The sequence below is a fragment of the Caretta caretta genome, chromosome 7 (assembly GCF_965140235.1).
Source record: "Caretta caretta isolate rCarCar2 chromosome 7, rCarCar1.hap1, whole genome shotgun sequence".
Lineage (NCBI taxonomy): Eukaryota > Metazoa > Chordata > Testudines > Cheloniidae > Caretta > Caretta caretta.
Genome location: NC_134212.1, coordinates 14,787,494 through 14,810,705, shown reverse-complemented (window position 1 = coordinate 14,810,705; position 23,212 = coordinate 14,787,494). Strand labels below are relative to the sequence as shown.

At 39.6% G+C, this 23,212-nt stretch overlaps 1 protein-coding gene across 6 annotated transcripts in view; it reads left to right on the top strand.

The window, feature by feature from the left end:
- CRBN (cereblon) overlaps positions 1–23,212 on the top strand; it is a 55,360-nt gene that overhangs the window by 16,311 nt on the left and 15,837 nt on the right. For all 6 annotated transcript variants that reach the window (XM_075130273.1, XM_048858831.2, XM_075130275.1 and 3 more), the window contains exons 5-8: positions 6,526–6,688; positions 17,236–17,298; positions 18,227–18,311; positions 19,077–19,192. In XM_075130273.1, the coding sequence (XP_074986374.1) occupies positions 6,526–6,688; positions 17,236–17,298; positions 18,227–18,311; positions 19,077–19,192 (427 nt within the window). The remainder of the gene's footprint in view (positions 1–6,525; positions 6,689–17,235; positions 17,299–18,226; positions 18,312–19,076; positions 19,193–23,212) is intronic.

Genomic DNA, 23,212 nt, shown 5'->3' with positions numbered 1-23,212 from the left:
ACAGTTGCCGATCACCATGGTTTTCAAGGAAAAACAACCGGCAGCAGATGAGCCTACGCAATCAACTTCTCGAGCTGAACCAGAGCCAACCATTTCATCTACAACTTGCTCTCCATCACCCAAGCTCTCCGTCTCCTGGATCGACATCAAGCCCTGACAACCCCCTTGTAATTACCCCTTGTAATTAAAAATACAGTATTGTAAAATTATATTTTGCATATGTACTCTTTATTATACACGGTACATTACTGTATACATTATACATTTATACATATTACTGTACAGGTTGTATACACAAAACCATGTACAGTATACTGTACTTTATGGGCGATTTAAGAGATTTTCAAGGGTAATTTTGACTATACGTGATTTTCGCCTTGCACACTGACTTTAGAACCTAACCCCCGCTTAAGATGCTACTCCACTGTATGTGATCATGTAATTAAAGACTGTATCACATACTCACAAGAAAAATTAAAATTGCACAGGCAACCTTCATTCTGGCATTTCCTAACTTTTGAGTGCTTGACTTTGCAACCTTAATGTTGATTTAATGTTGTTTCTTATGTATCTACATACTTTTTCTAATAATTTTTGCTTTTTCTCATTTGCATTTTAAATGTTTTTAAAATTTTGTGCTAACCGTTCTAATTGAGAATTTAAAATTCTCAGACATATGATTTTTGAAATGGTGGGGTTGTTTTTCTGGCCAGTAACTCTGCAAAATCACATCTCTGGCACGTTGGCTAATATACCTTTATCAAAAACAAGCATTCTCCATTTAGAATTTACTGATCGGTTTTGTTTCACTCCGATAGCAGTGCAGAGCCAACACAGCCAACATGAGTGAAAAGTAGTAAAAAGTTGTTTTTAGCATTAAAGTAAGCCCATATTATTTGGCATGTTCACAGGGCTCAGATTGGTTGAGTAAGAAGGTGCTATATTTATAGTGATCTTTTTTTAAACAATAGCTGTGCTTTAAGTTAGGGACACATGGCTTAAACTCTCGCATAGATTTCCACCACAACTTTAACAACCACTACTGTCCATTAAATTCTCTCTGGAACACTCCCACACTAGCATCAACTTCCTGGACACCACAGTCAGCTTTAACAATGGAACCCTACAACCAACCAGATACAAGAAACCCGTGGATCACCACACCTACCATCATAGATCCACCCCAAACACACCAGGAAATCTGTTATCTACAGCCAGGCATTCAGATACCACAGATTATGCTCAGAGGAGAAAGTCCGGGACATGCACCTTAACACACTAAAACCGCCCTCACCAAAGGACACTCCACCAGAGAAGTAGATTGCATCGTAGAACGGCCCACCCAAATACCCTGAGAGAACCTGCTTGAATACAGAAATAAAACCCTCTCTGACCGCACACCCCTAGGTGTCACCTACCACCAGACACTGGAACCCATACCATACAGGGTATCATCAAACAGTTACAACCCATACTTGATGGGAACCCCATCCTGAAAGGAATCATTCCTGGACTTCCATTTCTGGCCTTCAAACAATCCTCAGCTTCTCTAAGCTCATCAACAGAAGCAAGCTCCCCACAGAGCAGGACACAGTAACTCAAAGCGGCCTCAGACCCTGCCAGAACAACAGATGCAAAACCTGCAGACATATCTCCACTGCTCAGTGATCAATGCCAGTTGACTCTGTTTCTGGCCTCCAGGTGTCCATTGAGTCCAGTGCTGATGAGGGAGATGCTAGTATCAACTGTTCCACCTCGGTGGTGAATCTCCTCTCTGCCTCCTACATACCTCCTCTGCCTTTTGGTCCAGGACTCTGTCAGGGCCGTGTCAACAATAGCCCTGGAGATTGAATGAGCCGCTGTAAGCACCGCACCCCAGTGTTCCCCTTCCACAGGTTGTGGAAGCAGGGCCAGTACAGGTATCGGTACAGGGGGCCTTGGTACCGCTTAAGTTGGCACCACAAATGCTACCATGGTGACTTTCACCACCCTCCATGTCGGTGCTGTCAGACACTGTGGTACCACTGTTCACTTCGGGACCGACACCGGTATGCTTGATACTAATAGTACCACTTCCGTTGGCAGCATCGCTTCGTTCTGGGTGACGGATGAGTCAGACAGGGGGGTACTCACTGCCTCTGGTCTCCGTTCATCCTTATCTCTGGGATCTGCAGGCTCCTCTGCATCTGAGTCGGGGTCATCATCCTCCCTCTCTCCAGCGTCTGACCTGCATTGAGGGCAGTTGATGGAGCATTATGGGTACTAGGATTGGTGCCCATCTTGCAATCGGGATGGAGGTGCCTGGCTGAAAGTGCATTAGGCAGTGATATTGGCATTTCATCTCCCTGTTCAGGGAAGATCAGTCCTCTCCAATGCCATGGGAACAAGATTCTTAAAAGGGATCCTTTGTCTACATCCTCTCATCCAAGAGCGTGTTCCCCTGTGGGACCTAAACACAGTCCTAACAGGTCTGATGGGTCCTTCTTTCGAGCCCCTAGCATCTTGTCCCTTTCCACTCTTGTGTCAGAAAATGACTTTTCTGGTAGCAATAAAATCCACAAAGGAGACTGTGTAAGTTGCAGGCTCCAATGGAAGATCCTTTTTATGCACAATTCTCCAAAGACAAGGTGACTTTATGACCACACCCAATTCTTTTGTCTAAAATGGTTTCTCAGTTTCATTTGAGCTAGTCAGTATATTTACCTGTTTTTTGTTTTTGTTGTTTTTTGGGTTTTTTTTTCCTAAACTGCATTCAGCTCCAGAGGAGCAGTGTCTCCATACCTTAGATGTCAGGCAATGTTTAGCCTTTTATCTGGACAGGACTAAACCATTTCCTGCTTTGCATCATTAATTTGTGTCATATGCAGACCACATGAGGGTTCAAGCAGTATCTTTGCAGACTATCTCCAAATGGATAACATCCTGCATCAAGATGGCATACGTCTCCTCAGTGGGTGGGAGCTCATCCTATGAGGATTCAAGCAATGTCCATAGCGTTCCTCAGTGACATTTCCATATTGGACATATGCAAGGGTGCAATGTGATCATTGATGCATTCGTTCATGAACCATTACCCCATAACCTCATATTTCACAGCGGATGCAAGCTTTGGTAGTGAGGTCTGAGTTTAGGTAGACTCTGAGCCCTGCCTGCTGCAGCTGGGGGCATGACACTTCTGCTTGTTGTCACCTAATTGGAATACACAGCTGCATCTACTCAAAGAAGAAACAGGTATTTGTTGTAACTGTGGATCTTACAGACGTGATGCAGACTCTATTTCACGACCCACCCTGCATCCCCTCTGCATCGGAGTCTCATTTCTGGGCATTCAGTGTGAAATTACTCCGTTGGCGCCTCCTTCTCCATTGCATCAAACACTAACTTCTGTTCCTTTACTTCACCAGTTCAGTTTAGCTTTCCCAGAACTTAATCCATTTCTTACCTTATCTCACTGCTTTGTGATCCATCTCCTTCACTCCACCAATCATGTCAGCCTTTACCAGCTTGTCATTTCTCCCACAATCACTTCTCACCTTCTTCCATGCTGTCCATTATGCATTAAACACTATTCCCTAATCAATTTGCAAGGAAGTTCTCTGTCCTCTATTATGATGCCTATGGTAAACTGCGTAATGATATTGGCTAGGTTGGCTAAGACCTCTTGTCTGCTTATTTTTTAAAAAAAAAAAATTAGACACTTCTAAATTGTACACTCAGTTGAGAATATATGCAACGTCCGTATTCCACCTGCTGTAACCCATGTATTTCTTCTCCTATCAGGGATGCTGGAACAATTTGTATAGTAGGGGCGCTGAGAGCCATTGAACCAAACTGTAAACCCTGTGTACAGTGGAGACCACTTCAAGCCAGAGGGTGTAGCAGTAGCACCCCCACATCGCTAGTTCCAGCACTTATGTCTCCAGTTATGTTCTACACCTTGTTGGAGCTTGTCTCTATTTAAAATGTAACCACTCTGGGTTAGAGAGTGTATTTTGTTGTATATTTGTACAGAGTGCTGCACAGTCCCTACTGAGGACTGTGCGTGGTAGCAAAATACAAATAATATTTTCATTAAAAAAATTATATTTAGAGATGAGATTTCCTGTCCACCCACTTAAAAGGAACAACATAAATGTTTGCATTCATTGTTCAGCACAGCAACATTCTTTTTAAAATGAGGCATTAGAATATCAGCTAACTGAGCAATCTGATTAACTAGTCATTCTGTTACTTTACAGTAACATTAAGTAAAAGATTAAATAATGTGTTGCCATTTACAAAGGCCAGTACTGCTCTGCTGTCCCTAACCATCTAATTTTTTTGCTTCTGTCACTGATCATTTCAGTTTTGAAACAAGAAAGTTATTGTTTGAACACAAGATGGCAGTACATAGTTAACAAAGGTAGCAACCACATCTGTTATGAAAATTGAATATCTGGAGGTGGCAAAGATACAGCTGTTTTATTCTGCTGCTAGAATATTTTACGATGGCAATTACATTCTACAAGTGATTTAGAAAGTTCATTATCACACAGCAAAATATTAATCAAGAAAATGTGAAATCTTAAGGAACTTGTTTTTTAGGTTTTTAGAATTAACTCAAGGTAGGGTTGAAAAATTATTGAAAAACAAGATATTGTTTAACTTTTTAAAGATTAAATTTATTGGAGTGCTTCAGATCTTGTAATATCGGCTCCAACATATGTTCAGCTTTATTGCATGGTTCGGGAGGCATTCTCATATTTGAAACTGTTGCCTGCATTTACAGCTTGTACAACATAGATGTAACTCCAACATAGCTAATAACTCCAGTGTGCTGTATTCAACTTCCCTAGTGTGACCTTTGAACCACAGTTAAAAATCAACGGTTACCTACGTATATTTATGTTGAACCTTTTAAAACCTTTTTATTACTGTATTTAAGTCACATGAAGTGACTATCAAAAACTAAAGGGTGCCATTCTTTTTTTATTTTTTATTACTCACTTTCATCCTATTCTTTATCTTCAGTAAATATTAAAATATCACTTTACAATATGACAGGTTTCAGAGTAACAGCCGTGTTAGTCTGTATTCGCAAAAAGAAAAGGAGTACTTGTGGCACCTTAGAGACTAACCAATTTATTTGAGCATGAGCTTTCGTGAGCTGTAGCTCACGAAAGCTCATGCTCAAATAAATTGGTTAGTCTCTAAGGTGCCACAAGTACTCCTTTTCTTTTTACTTTACAATATGATCTGCATTTGTGGGTCAAGGCAGCACTTCTAAAAATATGCGATGGGAAAGTACTCATTAAATATACCAGAAAAAGAAGCAGAAATCTAAGTCTGATGCTTTTTTTTGTTGTTGTTGTTGAATTGAAACAACATGTGGAATCGCACTTTCAAGCTGACAAATTCATGTTAGTATTTTAGCATTCTTGGTGCGTTATACTGTTAAGAGAACAGAACATATAAAATACTTTCCTACTAAACAGTACTCCTGGTAGGTGGTTTGGTTTTTGTTTTTTTTAAAGTACAGTGGCCTTTGTGGGGAGTAGGTGACCTGGGGGGAGGGATAGCTCAGTGGTTTGAGCATTGGCCTGCTAAACCCAGGGTTGTGAGTTCAATCCTTGAGGGGGCCATTTAGGGATCTGGGGCAAAAATTGGGGATTGGTCCTGCTTCAAGCAGGGGGGTTGGACTAGATGATCTCCTGAGGTCCCTTCCAACCCTAACCTTCCATGATTCTAGTGTATAAGTGGGGTACTAAAAGATGATTACCATCTGTATCCTATTTCTGCTGATTTTGAACTCTAGCTAATCACATAACGTTTAGGGTTTAAAGAAAGGAAACTGCTTTTCAGCTAAACTTCCTTTCTGAGAGTTTGATATGTATTATCTGACAGTTATTTTAATACCAAAATTAACTTGAAGACAAAAAACTAAAAATATAATGCTGAGATGGTAGAATGTTCTGCTGTGACTCTACTTCCAAACTGACTTCAGTTCTGATCACAATTCTGATACATAAACTGTGCCCTTAAAAAGTTGGCGCCTGTTCTTCTGGGGGGAAGCTGCTGGTGTGCAAAGTGCTTCCTAGCGTCCTTGCCTGCAGTGGGCTGTGCCTGTGTGGGGTAAGCCAGAGGCACATCCCAACCACAGTACAGTACAGTATATATATAATGCCTTTTGTCTGCCCCCCAAAAATTTCCTTGGAACCTAAACCCCCTCCCGCATTTATATTAAATCTTATGGAAAAATTGGATTCATTTAATATCATTTCACTTAAAGTTGCATTTTTCAGGAACATAACTACAATGTTAAGTGAGGAGTTACTATACATAAATTCTATGCTATGTAGTCACAACAATAGTTCAATTTGTACAAGTGAGACTTAAGTAACTTTAAAAATCTAATGAGATGGCTTCATGTTTGAAGATTTACATTGCTTCATCGAGGTTGGTTCTTCTGCACATATTTACATAGGCGGTGGAATCTAAACTGTTGCTCTTCTAAATTTTTTATATATAATTTTTTTTCTTTATCAGAATCCAGCAGGCTAAAGTACAAATCCTTCCTGAGCGAGTGCTGCCTTCAACTATGTCAGCAGTACAGCTGGAATCCCTGAACAGATGCCACATAATTCCTTCTTCCAAACCCACAGCGTGGCAGGACCAACATATACATCAATGGTGGCAGAAATATCAAAAGGTCAGAAACTAATTGTTTTTTTAATTTTATTTTTGATGGCATTTCAAAAATCAATAAGTTCTATCTGTGTGTCTTTAAAGAAAAATGCACAAACTGGGACCCTATATGTCAACCTTCTGCTGTTGCTGCAGATTGTGTGGGTTGTTTATCAGCGGACAGCAGTGGGCAAAATCACACTTTGTATTAGATTAGTTATGTCTTATTTTAATTACCATGTCATTGCTTTGGGGGAAGTAGTGTTGTATGTGTATATCTTGCTAAATTGCAGGGAAGGTATAAGGATTGCCTACACATGGAAATTCACCAGCAGAACTATACTATTAGAGTTATTCTGCTATAATTCTACTGGCATAACTCCCCATGTGGACACTCTTATTTAGGCATAAGAGTGCTTTTTTTCTGCATAGCTTATGTGGCTAAGTCCGTATGAAATCTATTAATGTTTATAGTGGCACATAAACCTTTTTTTTTTTTTTTTTTAAATGTAAGCTAAGAATCCCAGGCTCCCAAGACACATTTACAAATGCATTCTATTTATTGGGATGGTCAGTGTTAGGAGATTGTGGTGATTGCTACATAATGAGAATTAAATCTAAGGGCTTGATTTCTAGTTCCTCTCTCTAACATTTACTTTTTTTTCTCATATCAGTTCCTTTCATCCATCAGTTTCTTTCCTCTTTCATTATCACCCTGACTTCTAGTACTTCAGGTGAATTATAGACCAGTCAGCCTAACTTAGATACCTGGAAAGGTACTGAAACAAATAATTGAACAATCAGTTTGTAAGCACCTAGAGCATAATAGGGTTAAACAAAATAGCCAGTATGGATTTGTCAAGAAAAATCATGTCAAACCAACCTAGTTTCCTTCTTTGACAGAATTACTAGCCTACTGGATGGGGGAAGCAGTACCTGTGATGTATCTTGATTTTAGTAACGCTTTAGAAACCATCCCACATGACATTAACATAAGCAAACTAGCAAATGTTTATGTTCTGCATTGTTTTTCTGGCGATTTCTGTAAGTGTACCTGGTTTGTTTTTTCTAAACTGGACTCTTTATCATGTACATAATTGAACCTCACTAATCTAACACTGATTAGTGAGGTTTGTAGAATACTGAGAGCTGGGGGTAGGGCCAGCAAGTTGATATGATGTTCTTTGTGGGCAAATAGAAGGGCTTCTTGACGTGCCCTGGGTTTAGCTTTGACTCGAAAACTGTTGGCCATCAGTGCTGCTACTACTGCTTCTGCTGCTGCCTGGGTGCTACTGCCATGGCTTTGGTTTGGCTGTCGGAGAGAAGAGGGACGTGGTAGCTGATTTGTAGTGGAAAATTTTAGAGTGCCATCATTTCCTGTCTTTTCTCTGTGGTTGGGTAAATTCAGCTGAAGGGCAGAGGTGACTTTTTTTGGTGGCTTTATTGATCTATGGGAACACTGAGAACGTGCACCAGTGGAAGAGCATGAGCAGCATCTGCTCGTGGTCGAATCTTCTTCCAGGCATTTGATATGTGGGTGAGAGGTAATCCATGGGTGACGCTGTGTTCCTGTAGTTATCCACAGGGAGGCGACTTCCCCAACATCAGATCCTCTGTGTTTACTTCCTCACTGAAGAGCAAATTTAATGTCTACTTTCCCTTTGCAGCTGTGCAGTTTAACAAAGTGCAAATCAGTGAGGTTCCATTCTGCTTAATTTTTTGTATTTAAATACATAGTTGTTCCGCTCATGTTAGGAGTGGTGATCCTAGACCAGGGATCGGCAACCTTTGGCACACAGTCTGCCAGGGTAAGCCCCCTGGGGGGCCGGGCCGGTTTGTTTACCTGTCGCGTCTGCAGGTTCATCTGATCGCAGCGCCCACTGGCCGCGGTTCGCCGTTCCAGACCAATGGGGGCTGCGGGAAGCGGCGGCCAGCACATCTCTCGGCCTGCGCCGTTTCCCGCAGCCCCTATTGGCCTGGAGTGGCGAACCATGGCCAGTGGGTACTGCGATGGGCCAAAACTGCAGACACTGCAGGTAAACAAACTGGCCCGGCCCGCCAGGGGGCTTACCCTGGCAGGCTGCGTGCCAAAGGTTGCCAATCCCTGTCCTAAACCATAGATGACAATCTCATAGGCTGGATGCATTTTACTGGCTTCTATTAAATACTGTAAAGGAAATTTTATAAATGAGGTTAATACACAGGCTGAATATATAATACAAGAAATAGAAGTTTCTTGGTCTTTTTAAATAAATTGAGAGTGTCATGCTTTAAGATCAGAGGCCCCTAAGTGTTAATCCAATACAAATGATGATGATATGCCCCGTGCTGAATAACTCAAGAATCCTGACAGGTTTCAGAGTACCAGCCGTGTTAGTCTGTATTCGCAAAAAGAAAAGGAGTACTTGTGGCACCTTAGAGACTAACAAATTTATTTGAGCATAAGGTTTCGTGAGCATGCATCCGATGAAGTGAGCTATAGCTCACGAAAGCTTATGCTCAAATAAATTTGTTAGTCTCTAAGGTGCCACAACTTTTCTTTTTTCAAGAATCCTGAATATCCCAAACTGATATTTGCTTAACACATTTTTGCTTAAATATAATCTTGTTTCGCTTTCAGTATTGAAATGAATCAGAAAGAAGGCAGGGCATAGCTGATTGCAAGTCCCTCCCTCCCTGCATATGCTAATCAGGTTGCCCCACACTTTCGCAGTGAAAAAATGTGCTTTATGGCCAGAGTTCATCACCTGGAGAAAGTAACTCATCAACAGAAAATGCAAATCCAGACTTTCTGAAGACCAAACCTCTGCAGGAATCAAAAGAAATCAGGTGTGTAGTGCTCCTAAGATTCCTTGCATCTCGATTCTCCCACCTGAGAAGCTGGTAGTTAAACCTAAGAAGCTGAAATAAAGCACATTCATGTTGTAATTACATATCTCTTCATATGTTCTCAATATGATACCCATGACTGTAATTATATACAAAATATTTCTGCATACTTCAGTGCCTAATAACCTGCCCAGTAAGTAATGTCTACCAGAGAACTACAATATTTGAATTTAACCCATTTGTTTTGGACAAACTCTGTATTTTTAATGCTACGTCATTATTCTTGGCATATGTTCAACACAAATATTTCATTTTCAGAAGAGCTAGTATATAATTTTTGATTAAGTATTTTGAAATTTAAATTTAGAAAATTAATTTGATTTAATGCAACATTAAGGTTACATATTTAAGTCAGGAGATGCAAAACATAAAGTTAACGTAGGCAAATAAAGGTTTCTGTGTTGCATGTGCTCTATTTGTAAGTTCTAATAACTAGTGAAAGCATAATATATATGAATTAGTGTTTCTATGAGAATCTTAACTATTTTATTTCCTTCTCTCCTTTTTAAAGATGCACCTTTATGCTCCTGTAATGTAGCTTTTAGAATTTAATTCACTTTTTAAAAAAAAGAGGAGAGGAGAAACTGCTATTGCACTTTAATAAGGTGTTGGTCTTGACTGACAGGAATTTAACTTCAATTTCACTCATTTCCCCAGAGTATGCTCCACTGGGGAAAATCCTGTCTCCTTCCCTGTGCTGCAGAGTTGCACCATTGCAGTTTTGCCAATGGCTGAAATTGGGGATAATCTACAATGTAAACATTTCAAAAGAACCTAACATTTCAGTTTGTGACTCAAGTCTTGCCTCTATCTCGATTCTCATCCATGTACAAAAACCTCTTCCTTAAATTAAGAGGTGTTTTAAGATCAACCTAGCTGGCCTATCAGGGAAGTGAGTTGGAGCTTGAGTGATGCTGGTGCTCAAGCTAATAATGCAAGAGCTCAAGTTACAGTAGCTAATCCAATCACTTTGCTAATCCAATCAGTCTGTGCTGTTGCTGCATGTTTGAATTTAATAACCATTTGAGATTGTCAAATAACAGGCTCAAATGGAATTATTTGATCAAAGATTTAATCAGAGATTAGTTCAACACCATCCAGAAAGAAAAGATATATTACCACCCTTGGTGTAAGTTAAAGAGCTGGCCTTTGTGTCTCTCCCCTGTGTAACTGGTGTGTTGATGGCAGATTTCATTTCCCTACCTAATTCCCAATATATCTATCTTTTCTATGAGGTATGAAACAAAGAGAAACTGCTTTTGTGGATGGAAAAAATATTTTCCTATGATTGACTTTTGCCATATGTTATGTTTTTTAATGTTTTTGTTTACCTCATTACTTATGGAATTTCCTTTATGGTATCTGTAGGCTACATGATGGATAAGCAAAAAGGGAATTCTAACCAGATCACTATTCCTGACAACTGGCAATCCCCAAGACCTCTTTTAATGGATCCCCATTTCATCATTGCAGAAAGTATCTGCAATAATAATTGTTCCTTACCAAACAGTCCTGCTTATATCTCTGTAGACTCTTTTGGTAGTTTGAGGGGGTCTTTTTCCTGGACATTTGTTTTCTCACAGAGTTGGATGGCTTATAGTCTAAGGGTATGGCTACGCTTGCAGATGTAGAGTGCTTTGAGTTAAACCAGCCTTCGTAGAGCGCAGTAGGGAAAGCGCTGCAGTCTGTCCACACTGACAGCTTCAAGCGCACTGTCATAGGCACATTAGCAGCTCTTGCAATGGCCACAGAGAGCAGTGCATTGTGGTAGCTATCCCAGCATGCAAGTGGCTGCAATGTTCTTTTCAAATGGGGGGGGTGGAGTGTGACAGGGAGTGTGTTGTGTGTATGTGGGGGGAGAGTGAGTGGGTTTTGGGGGACTGAGAACATGTCAGCATGCTGTCTTGTAAGTTCAGACAGCAGCAGACTCCCCTTCCCCCCCCCCCCACCTCTCTCTCACACACAGCATTCCACACTAATGGTTGCTTTGTCTTGAAGCAGATAATCAGCCAGCTGTCAGAAACAAAGCTTTCAAAGAGCATATCCGCATTCCTACAGCGAGTTAAAAACAATGAGAAGAGTGGCCACTTAAGGGGATTATGGGACGTTTCCAGAGGCTGATCAGAGTGCAACACCTCATTCACACCGACGCTGTGGTGCTCCAGCGGGGGCGCAGCAAACGTTATTCCACTCGCCGAAGTGGAGTACCAGCAGAGTTGTAGCCGCAGAGCCAGAGCGCTCTACGTGCCTTGCCAGTGTGGGCGGGTAGTGAGCTAGTGCATCTGGGGCTCCTTTACTGCGCTGTAACTCGCAAGTGTAGCCAAGCCCTAATACTCAATCGTAAGAAATTCCTGCATATAAGTCACTCACAAGTTACGGACCAGTACTCTGGCCTTACTAGTCAAATGCACTTTGCTAACACTATAAAAAAATTTGGGAGAATATATCAATTTAATATAGGGTAGAACCTCAAAGTTACGACACCTCAGGAATGGAGTTTGTTCGTAACTCTGAATAAAACATTGTGGTTGTTCTTTCAAAAGTTTACAACTGAACATTGACTTAGTAAACTTTCAAAGCTGTATTATGCAGAAGAAAAATGCTGCTTATAACCATCTTAATTTGAATGAAACAAGCACAGAAACAGTTTCCTTAGCTTGTCAAATCTTTTTTTAATTTTCCCTTTACTTTTTTTAGTAGTTTACGTTTAACACGGCACCGTACTGTATTTGCTGTGTGTGTCTGTTACTGCCTGACAGCATACGTCCAGTTCCAAAAGAGGCATGTGGGTGACCAGTCAGTTTGTAACTCTGAAGTTCTACTGTACGTTCTTATAAGAGTAATATGTATTTTGAGCAAAACTAACACATTGGTGACCTGGTCTGGTCCCCAGCTGCGAGGCTGTCAGTTCTTAGCTAATGCCTACACCCTGGGCAAGAACTAGCGTCTGGCCTGCTAGCATCATGCGTACATCTCAGTATTAGTATTTCACAATACTGACTGTCAAAAAATTACAGACAGGGTACAGACACGGTGAATCAAAAGCTTTCCATTCTAAAGAAAGTGCTAATATCTTTAAAGTGGTGAACTCAACCTTGCAACATCTTTGCTGTTCAGTCTTCCTGTTCCATTTATAACAAGTGCTACAGATGCATGCAACATAAAATGGGGTGTTCACTGCAGCAGGTTCACAGAGTGGGGATGTTGCAATTCCCCTTAGACAGAAATACATATATACCTTCTAAAGCTCAGAGCCATTCATTGGACATTACGAGCATTTTTTTTATCCATCTCCAGCACAAAGTTGTCCATGTAATTATGAAAACATCACTGCAATGCTTTATATAAACAAGCAGGGCTTTTCAGTTTTACTCATCTTTGCAGGGAAGCAATGGTTTTGTGGGAATGGTGCATTCTCTGGTATAGACCCTCCAGTTATGCATCTCTCAGGGAAGAACAAGAATCTGATGGACTAGCTGTGCAAATCACAGTAGATATCAATGAGTGGTTACTGAAAACATCAGTGATACAGGAAATCTCCACACACTAGGGACACCCCCACTTTTTTACAGCCAAATAGAATGCAAAATGTCAAAAGCTTTGTTTGAAAGCAGTGAGACATATTTTGGATGCATTCCTCATGTCCTGGAGCCAGTGTCTCTTCCGTGCCTTTTCTGCGATAAACCTAATATGCTGGATTCAAAGGGGAAAAAAGAAAAACAGGACAAGGCAAAGATCATTTTAATGGCTCCCACATAGCAGTGGCTCACAGACCTTCTGTGTTTTTCAGCAGGGATCTGTGAGAGACTACTTCTTGTTCCAGATTTGCTGACTCTAAAAGATGATCAAGTCTGTCATCCAGATCTGAGCTCTCACCACCAGAGCATTAGGACAATGGGTTTTTAACTGACCTCGAACTATCTTGTTCCACTGTTGTTCTGAGTGTGTTAGAGAACTCTAGGAAAGGATCTACTAGAAAATGTTATAATTAAAGGTTCACAATGTGTGCAGATAATACTGTAATAATAACAATGTCCCCTACAATGGCCTGAATCCATTGTATACTTGCATACTCCGGCTCAAAATGTCATAGCTATCACTTTTTTTTTTCTTTTTAAATTATGGTCCATTTATCAGTCAGATTAATGAAAACTCTATTGATGGGGGCACCATCACTGTAATGGGAAATAAAGTTACATAATTACCGGAGATTCCTTCCCCTGTGTTAGGCTCTCCCATGCTTGCCTACTGTAACTAACTGGACGTCGGTAGAATCTCAAACAGGTCCTGGCTTGCGGCATAGCTCGACTCCCCCCTCCCACCCGCAGTTGCAAGTCCCCCATCTTTATTCTTGCTGTTCATGTCCAGGGACTGTGATTTGGGCTCCTAAAAGGTATCCGCAGTGGTGTGTGGGGTGGTGGTGGGGTCTCCGCCAATATGGTATACAGCTCTTTGTAAAAGCAGCAGGTCTGTAGCTTAGCACTGGATCAACTGTTGGCCTCTTCTGATATGCCTGTCACAGTTCCTTTGTTTTTCACGCAGCACTGGTACTGATCTCAGTCGTACTCCTTCTCCTGCATCCCCCTGCAATCTGCTTGTAGATGTCCATGTTACTATAGCTTGCACAGCCTCTTTGCCCAGGAGGCTAATATGTCCTGTCTGCTCCAAGCTGGAGAATGTCTGGAACATGTAGCTGACATGGTCATCTGGGCAGCTGCACCAAACAACAGATAGCTGCTAGATGTACTTGCCCCGATGGACAATCAGGGAAAGGCATTTCAAAAATTTGTGTGGTTTTAAAGGGGGTTTTGGCTTCTGTTCTTCATGACCCCTGGGCAGTGAAAGTCACAGTTGTGACCAGAGTAGTTAGTGTCTGGGATTGTGGGACAGCTGCTGGAAGGACTGTCAGGGTCAACATAGGCAACGCAATGTTTACACTCATGCTGCATCGACCTCAGTATGTTGACCATGGCTCAACACTGCTCAGGCAGGTGGTGTTACTCTGTTGGCTTAATAGAGAGCATATGTTAATGAAGACAAAGTGAAATGTAGACTTGCAGAGCTAGGTAGATGCAAGTGGCATGTGTCGAGCAAACTTTCTAGTGTAGACGAGGCCAAAGGTACCAGTTAGGACTGGTTGTGGTGGTTATTTTTTGGCGTGTAAACCTCTGTCTGTTGGCAAATGGACAGAGACCCACCGTACTCATTTCTCATATGCTAGTGAACAATATAAAGTTTTCAAGTTATTAGAATAAAAACAAACCAGGAATTCTTGCGTTGGTACCTTCACGTGCCAAGATTTCTGAAGGAAGATTATTTGACCTAGTAATATCCCTGAAAATAAGGGCTTATACTTAAATGCTGACAGATTTTTAGCTAGACCATTGCAGTAGGTGCAACTGTTAAGACACCCACACTAGTTCCTTTAAATAAAAAAATAAAATGCCAGTCTTGTGTACTTGAGTTCAGTATCTCAATAAAAGGTCCCTAAATGTGTAATGACCAAAGCATTTTTACTGCAGAAATCAGTCATAATAGATGTCCTTGTTTTGTGTTGGGGCATCAGCCTTCATAGAGAATCATTAATTCCCAGGAAGTAGCCTGTGTCTTCCTCAGTATTTCTAATATCTTAATCTCTCTCACTCTCTTGTTAATTCTTTGAAACAAGCGTTCACTGCAGAGATTTGATTTGTTTTTTGAACAACTGAAAAAAGTGTGTTACTGTTGGACAGGTTGAACATAGAGAGATGATGTCACTGAGCCTTTTCCCTTTCATGCTGTTTCTCTGAATCCACTCTGTATGTCATAGTGCTGTTTCTTTAGAGCAGAAATCAATTGATCATGTTACTCGTTTTCATATTTGAGAACAACTCAGGTCACTCTTGACAGCTCAAATAAATTTGTTCGTCTCTAAGATGCCACAAGTACTCCTTTTCTTTTTGTAGAATTTTACTGTAATCATTATGGTTATGATTTGTTCTACATCTCAAACTGCGCGTGTGTGCGTGTGTGTGTGTGTGTATGGGCAGGTAAACGAACCGGCCCCGTCTGCCAGGGGCTTTCCCTGCACAAGCAGCGGAACAAGTTTGGGAATCATTGTCCTACTGTATTTTCTACTGCATGCATCCGATGAAGTGGGTTTTAGCCCATGAAAGCTTATGCCCAAATATGTGTGTGTGTATATGTATGTGTATATATATAGGGACACATATATATATACACATACACATCTATTTCTCCTGCTGATAATAGCCCACCTTAATTAATTGGTCTCGTTACAGTTGGTATAGCAACACCCATTTTTTTCATGTTCTCTGTGTGTATATATATCTTTCTACTGCAGTGGTTCCCAAATTTGTTCCGCCGCTTGCGCAGGGAAAGCCCCTGGCGGGCCGGGCCGGTTTGTTTACCTGCTGCATCCGCAGGTTTGGCCAATCGCGGCTCCCAGTGGCCGCGGTTCGCTGCTCCCTCAGCCCGCGCCGCTTCCAGCAGCTCCCATTGTAGAACCACTGTCCTACTGTATTTTCTACTGCGTGCACCCAATGAAGTGGGTTTTAGCCCACAAAAGCTTATGCCCAAATAAATTTGTTAGTCACTAAAGCGCCACAAGTACTCCTCAGTTTTTTTTGCTGATGCCACTCTGAAATCTATATTCTGTTTGTTTTTTAGGGTCTTGTACCACACTCATGGTATCAATAATGCAACTATTATTTGATTTAAAAAAAGACACTTCAGTAATGTTACTCATTATACCTTCAGTTAGATAGCAATGGACTTGTGACTTGATCACAGTTTTGTACTTAATATGAAATGTCCTTACTCAACAACTGTTTTACTATGAGGAAGCACTCTTTGGATCTACTTACTAGACTACTACAGAGCTGAGACTCAGGTGATCTGGATTCTGTTTCTGGCTTGTCCACAGATATTTTTTGTGTGTGTGTTTTAACTTGTCATTTGGGGACACTGGCAACTTAAAAATCAAACATCTATGTGAGTACTTCTACCTGCTGTTTTTACAAGAAACACTTACCATTGCTAATTCTTTAAAAAGTATTCTTTTGAAGTAAGGGAGACAGTTTACACCAGCTAATTATCTGGTCCATTGTTCTCAAATTTTTTTTTAGTTTGCATGTGCATTTCATTATAATAATTTCATTGTTTAACCTGTGTAGTCAGTCAGTTTCCCCTCTTACCCCCCATTGCTGGAGGGGATCATTCATTACAACAGGAGAGGGATAAATATGTTTAAACTACAAAAAAGTGATTGTAAAACCCACACAAATTAACAGTGGGCTAATGGACAGGCAAACTACCTGAAACTACTGATAACTTTTTATAAAACTGACTAGATTTGAAGGTGATTATGTACCTTTAAAGGCCTCGTCTGCTGGTTGATTATTTGTCATTAAATGAGATTTAATCTCTGTTTGTTTGTTTATTTGTAAATCTGCAATGTGGGTACTGTGTATCTTCATGCATTTTCAAAATATTTTGAGATTTTTTTGGATTGAATGTGCTAACAAGTCCCCAGTGGTGTTATGTTGATTGACAATTCGTGGCATTTTTAAATAAGTAGATGTCTTCCCAGATTATTTTCTCCTCTCCCTCCCCCATATCTGTTTGAACAAGATCTACAGAAATGTTATGATTCAAAAGTAAATGTTATGTTTTCTGTTTCAGCGGAAGTTTCACTGTGCTAGTTTGACTTCTTGGCCTCCGTGGCTCTACTCCTTATATGATGCTGTAAGTATAAACCAGATCTTACTCAGGTATCTGTAATCAATTTTATGTTTTTGGGTATTTCATTATTAAGTAGCACAAAACCATATAATCTATTTTTATTTTGTGTTTTTAAGTACTGACTGCGGCATTATCAAAACATTAACCAAAATGACACACATTTTAAAATATCTTCAACAAACTTACACATATTTGCTGCAGAAATACTCAACACAATAACAATTTTTGTTTTTATTTCCAAATCAGTAGCTTGGATTTTTATTTGCTACCTTATAGTCTGTGTACATGACTTTAGTAGAAACCGTGAATCCCCACCAAATATGACTTACCCTAATAGTTGATCCGGTACTGAAAGGTTCAGTGTAGTTCAAAAAAAATACACATTTAGAATCCTTAACCAGCTGTTCCCCTCCCTCCCAATAAAGTCTGCTCAATCTTTACCACAATCATTATAAGCAAAACAGAATATGCATCCTGTGAAGAACTTTAGCAGCACCAGCCCTGGCTGTTAGTGTATTACCTCGTCTGTGAAATCTTGTGGTCCACTGCAGTCAGTGGAAGTTTTGAAACTGACTTCAGTGAGGCCAGGATTTCACTCCTTGTGTCCTGTGGAGGGAAAGTGGACTATGCATCTGGTCACAAGGGGAGCGAGGGGGGCAGTTCTGCTGCCAGCCACCCTGATACTACCATAGCATAGAAATCCTTTAAAGGTAGTTAATTTATTTTCCAAAACTGATCAGATCTCTTGTTTCTGAGAAGTATCCCCACCTTGCCTGATGGGAAACCTAGGCTGATTTTTAATTTATTAGCTTAAAATATGTAGACATGTAGATAAACTGTCCACTAGAGGCCAATAGCTCACTCCCCATTTTGCTTTTATTTTAAAGGGGAAAAAATGTGTATTTAAATTACGCTTTTCTTCTAATGAAAGGAAACCTTAATGGAAAGAGTCAAGAGGCAACTACATGAGTGGGATGAAAATCTTAAAGATGAATCTCTTCCATCAAATCCAATAGGTATTATAAAATTATGTTGCTTGGTTTTCAGCAAATTTGTATTTTCTCCCCTCGTATTTTGTTAAAGGTAATGATCTTTTTTTTTTTTTTTTTTCTTGCTGGCTAGCCCACGACTTCTACTAGGAAGAGATTATGTGTAGTGAAAGCACATACTAGTCCATTAACAAAGTACCTTTACCAAAAATTTTCCAACACACTTTTAGCACTTGTTTCCTGACCTGCTAGAAATTAATTTTTAAAGCTGGAAAGTTCAGCTTTTGAATTTTCTGACTGACCATGAGATGGGACTGTAGTAGTATATCAGGCCTGTGCTTGTCCTGTGGTCTAACGGTGCTTTTGATGACATAAGAACAAGGATGAATACAGTAAAGTCCATTACCTTATGACAGCATAAATTCCAAGGTCTGGTTAAAGGCAGCTGATTTTTATATAATTCTTAAAAATAAAACTCAATTGAGTATATCAAGACTGAAACGTGTGACTATTGTTGGGTTTGTTTTTGTTCTGTTTACAAATCTGGCGGGGGGGACCTACGGAAATGAATGAACACAGAAAATGCTTATCCTTCCCATGAGATAACACTTAAGCAAACGTTGATATTTGAGCCAACATTGCCACTTGGTTACGGTGTGTGAAAAGTGTATATTTTTGCTAGTACAATCTTGTTTAGAAAAGCATTGTGCAGACATAGAGAACTGAATAAAAGGCATCTGTATTTCATTTTTTTATTTCTTACATTGTAACAGGCATGGTGCTTTTCTCCAGATTTTTCTTACAGAGTTGCGGCTTGCCTGCCAATTGATGATTCGTTACGTATTCAGCTGCTTAAAATAGGGAGCGCTATTCAGCGACTGCGGTGTGAATTAGATATTATGAACAAAGTAAGTATCTTATTTATGTTTAATTTACGGTGCTTTGATTTAGTGTCACCAGGTAATAAGAGTAGAGTTTGTATAATCTATAACAAAATATAACTTGGAAATGGCAGAATTTTTTTTTTAAGAGGTGGTATTTTTTAAAACTTTTTTTATTTTTCCTATTTATTTTTAACTTTGATAGAATATGTGCTCCACTGATAGTGGCTGGCCCATTATATTTAGCAGCAGACTCGCAGTGCATTTTATCCTTTTTTTCCCTAGCGCTAAAGTACTTGCTGGCTTTTTTTCATCTTGAAAGAATGACAATCATATTTTTAAAATGATGTTCCAACACTTCATTGTACGTTGCCAGCCAAGAGATGGTGCTAGAAGCCTGATGCAGTTAGTACCATTCTTTCAAAAATCAGAAAGCATTTACAGTAAAACATACATTAATGAAATATTGCTGTGCCATGATAAGTGGAGTGGATTTTGGTGCTTTTTAAAGTGTGATATATCCCTACAATGATAAGACTATATAAATATTGGACTAAAAGGATTTTTACATTCAAACATCTACTACCCTGATAAGCAGCCGGATTCCAAGATGCTTTAAAACTTGTCTTTTGTTGCCCTTTTACATGGGTTTTCTGGAACTAAAACTTAACCAAGACTATCTAACGCAGGAATTACAATAGCTGTGTGTTCAGATGGGCTGTCAATCTAGTGTACATGTACTAACTTCACATGAAAGAGCTAGGAGAAATGCTCAGAGGAGCATTGGAGAGTTAATAACAGATGACAGAAAGCTGAGGTATTTAAGGCCTATTGTGTTTCAGTCTTCACTAAAGAGGTTAATGGTGATCAGATGCGTAACACAGTCAATATTAACAAGGGGGAAGGAACACAAACCAGAGTAGGGAAAGAATTAGTTAAAGAATGTTTAGATGTTAGAGATATTCAATGCAGCAGGCTAGGATACTTAATTCACGCTAGGGTACTTAAGGAACTAACTGAAGCAATATCGGAACCATTAGCAATTATCTTTGAGAACTCATGGAGGATGGGTGAGGTCTGAGAGGACTGCAGAAAGACACACGTAGTACCTATCTTTTAAAACGGGAACAAAAAGGACCTGGAAAATTAAACACCAACCAGCCTAACTTAGAAAGTGGAACAAATTACTCAACAATCAAATCGTAAGCAACTAGGGAAAATAGGGTAATAAGTAATAGCTAACATGGATTTGTCAAGAACAAATCATGCCAGACCAACCTAATTTTCTTCTTTGACAAGGGTTACTGGTGGGGAAGCAGTAGCTATAGTATATCTTGATTTTCAGTAAGGCTCCTGACATGGTTCAGCATGACATTCTCATAAGCAAACTAGGTATGTGATATAGATGAAATTACTATAAGGTGAGTGCACAACTGGTTGAAGGACCATACGCAAAGGGTAGTTATCAGTAGTTCTCTGTGAAACTGGGAGGCTGCACCTAGTGGAGTCCCACAGGGCTCTGTCCTGGGGCCAGTATTATTCAATATTTTCATTAATGACTTGGATAATGGGGTGGAGAGTAAGCTTATAAACTTGTGGCTGACGCTAAATTCGGAGGCGGTTGAAAGCACTTTGGAGAAGACCATTAGAATTCAAAATGACCTTGACAAATTGGTTTGAAATCAAGATGAATCAGTAAAGACAAGTGCAAAGTATTTCCCTTGTGAAGGAAAAATTACAACTACAATATGGGGAATAACTGGCTATGCAGTAATACTTCAAAGAAAAGGATCTGAGGGTTATAGTGGATCACAAACTGAATATGTGCCAATAATGTGCTGCAGTTGTGTAAACTGCCAATATCGTTCTGAGTTATATTAAGAGTAGTATCATATGTAAGACAAGGGAGGTAATTTTTTTCTCTACCTGGCACTGGTGAGGCCTCAGGTGAAGTATTGTGACCAATTCTGGGTGCCACAGTTTGGGAAAGATGTGGACAAATTGGAGACAGCAACAAAAATGATAAAAGCTTTAAAAAACCTGACTTATGAGGACAGGTTAAAAAAAACTGAGTACGTTTAATCTTGAGGAGGAAGACTGAGAGGGACCTGATAACAGTTTTCAAATATGTTAAGTCAAAGTTCCCTTGAGCCCATGGCTCATCAGGGTGTCATAAAGAGGACGGTGATCAACTGTTCTCCATGTCCACTGAAGATAGGACAAGAAGTAATGGGCTTAATGTGCAGCGAGGCAGATTTAGGTTAAATATTAGGAAAAACTTTTTAACTATAATAATAGTTAAATACTGGAATAAGTTACCAAGAAAGGTTGTCTAACCTGTTCTTAAAAACCTCCAGTGATGGGGATTCCACAAACAGGGATGGTCTAAAGGAAAGGAGTACTTGTGGCACCTTAGAGACTAACCAATTTATTTGAGCATAAGCTTTCGTGAGCTACAGCTCACTTCATCGGATGCAGACTAACACGGCTGTTACTCTGAAACCTGTGATTATGCAAGGGATGGTCTAGGCATTCTTGGTCTGCCACAGCATGGGAGGATTGACTAGATCGTCTCCCATGATACCTTCCAGCCCTACATTTCTGTGATTTTTAGGGCTGCATTGGGAAAATTTTCAGATAGGATTTCTCTAATCATTTAGGAGATTAGCCACCCCTTTCCTGTTGCTGAAATTATAAAATGTTCTAATGTTAACACTCATGCAATTCCAAAAACTGCATTAGGTACATCTTTTTATAAATCCTAAAAGAGACTAGGAGACCTGAACTGCCCTTATGAAATATATAGCATTGACTTTAGTCTATAGTCTTTCCTTGCCCAACAATATAGGACACGAGTGTACATGTGAAGATCCAGCTGTAAAAATATATTATATAAATCTCTCTAACTGTTGGAGTAATATATAATATAAGGCCACTAAATTGATTACATACAGAATCAGCCAAATTTTGATTTATTTTTGATTTAGTGTTGTAACTGAGGTCAGAATCTGGCCTATTGCCTTAATGCATGTGAAATATATTGCATTAGTAATGCGTTTTGTGAATAAAACTTGCACTGCTCTTATGATAAACAGTTTATTTATATAGCGCTAAAAATATGCATAGCACTATACAGAAATAATACATACATGATTCCTTCCCCAGAGAGTTTACATTATAAATCAGACAGTCCTAGTGATTGAAACACCAGGTAAAGAAGGGAAGGATGGACAAAGAATAAAATAAAGGAGAATATGGGTGATGTCTGATGCTTAAATTCTGATAATTTTAAGATAAGTGCAGTAGAATGAAAGAACAATAGAAGATGGCACACAGGAATGGGTTAGTGGTGGGGAAGTCAGGCAAAAAGAAGTGGGTGTTGAGGAACAGGAAGGAAAGTAATGACAGTTGGCACATTATTAGAGGGAAGTCATTCAGGGTATAGTGCACATCACCAAAAAGCCCCCCAAAAGGCATAAGTAAGAGGAAACAAAAGGAGCAACATGCTGAAGTGAGCAGGACATGAGGAATAGGGGTCAGAACTTAGTTGGAACCAAAAGTACGAACTGTGATTTACATAAATTGTTTTAAGTGAATATTGTTAAAACAACATTTGGTTTCATAAACTTATTAAATTGTTTCACTGACAATTTCAAAAGTATTATTCTTTTTTTAAAAAAGGTAGGAAATATTTTATATCTCAAAAATTTATACTGGAATAAAGTATTATTATGAACTGATTTTTACAGGTTTAGTTTCTGGGAAAGGTCAGTAATTTTGTTCTATTCCAGCTTACTTTCTAGTAATTTTAAGTGGTAGATTAATCTGTTACAGTACTTCACAGGGGTCATAGGAAGAAGGGTGGTGAGGGAATCAATCCATTTAATTTTAAAAATATTTTTTCTTGAAGTTAAAAGCACTCTTTCCCAGTATTTCAGAACTTAATACATTTTGCCGAAATTAAAAGCTCATGTTTATACTTGTCCTCCTTTTCTATGTTACATATTAAATAGCAACATCTTTTTATTTCTCTAGAAGTATTAGTTT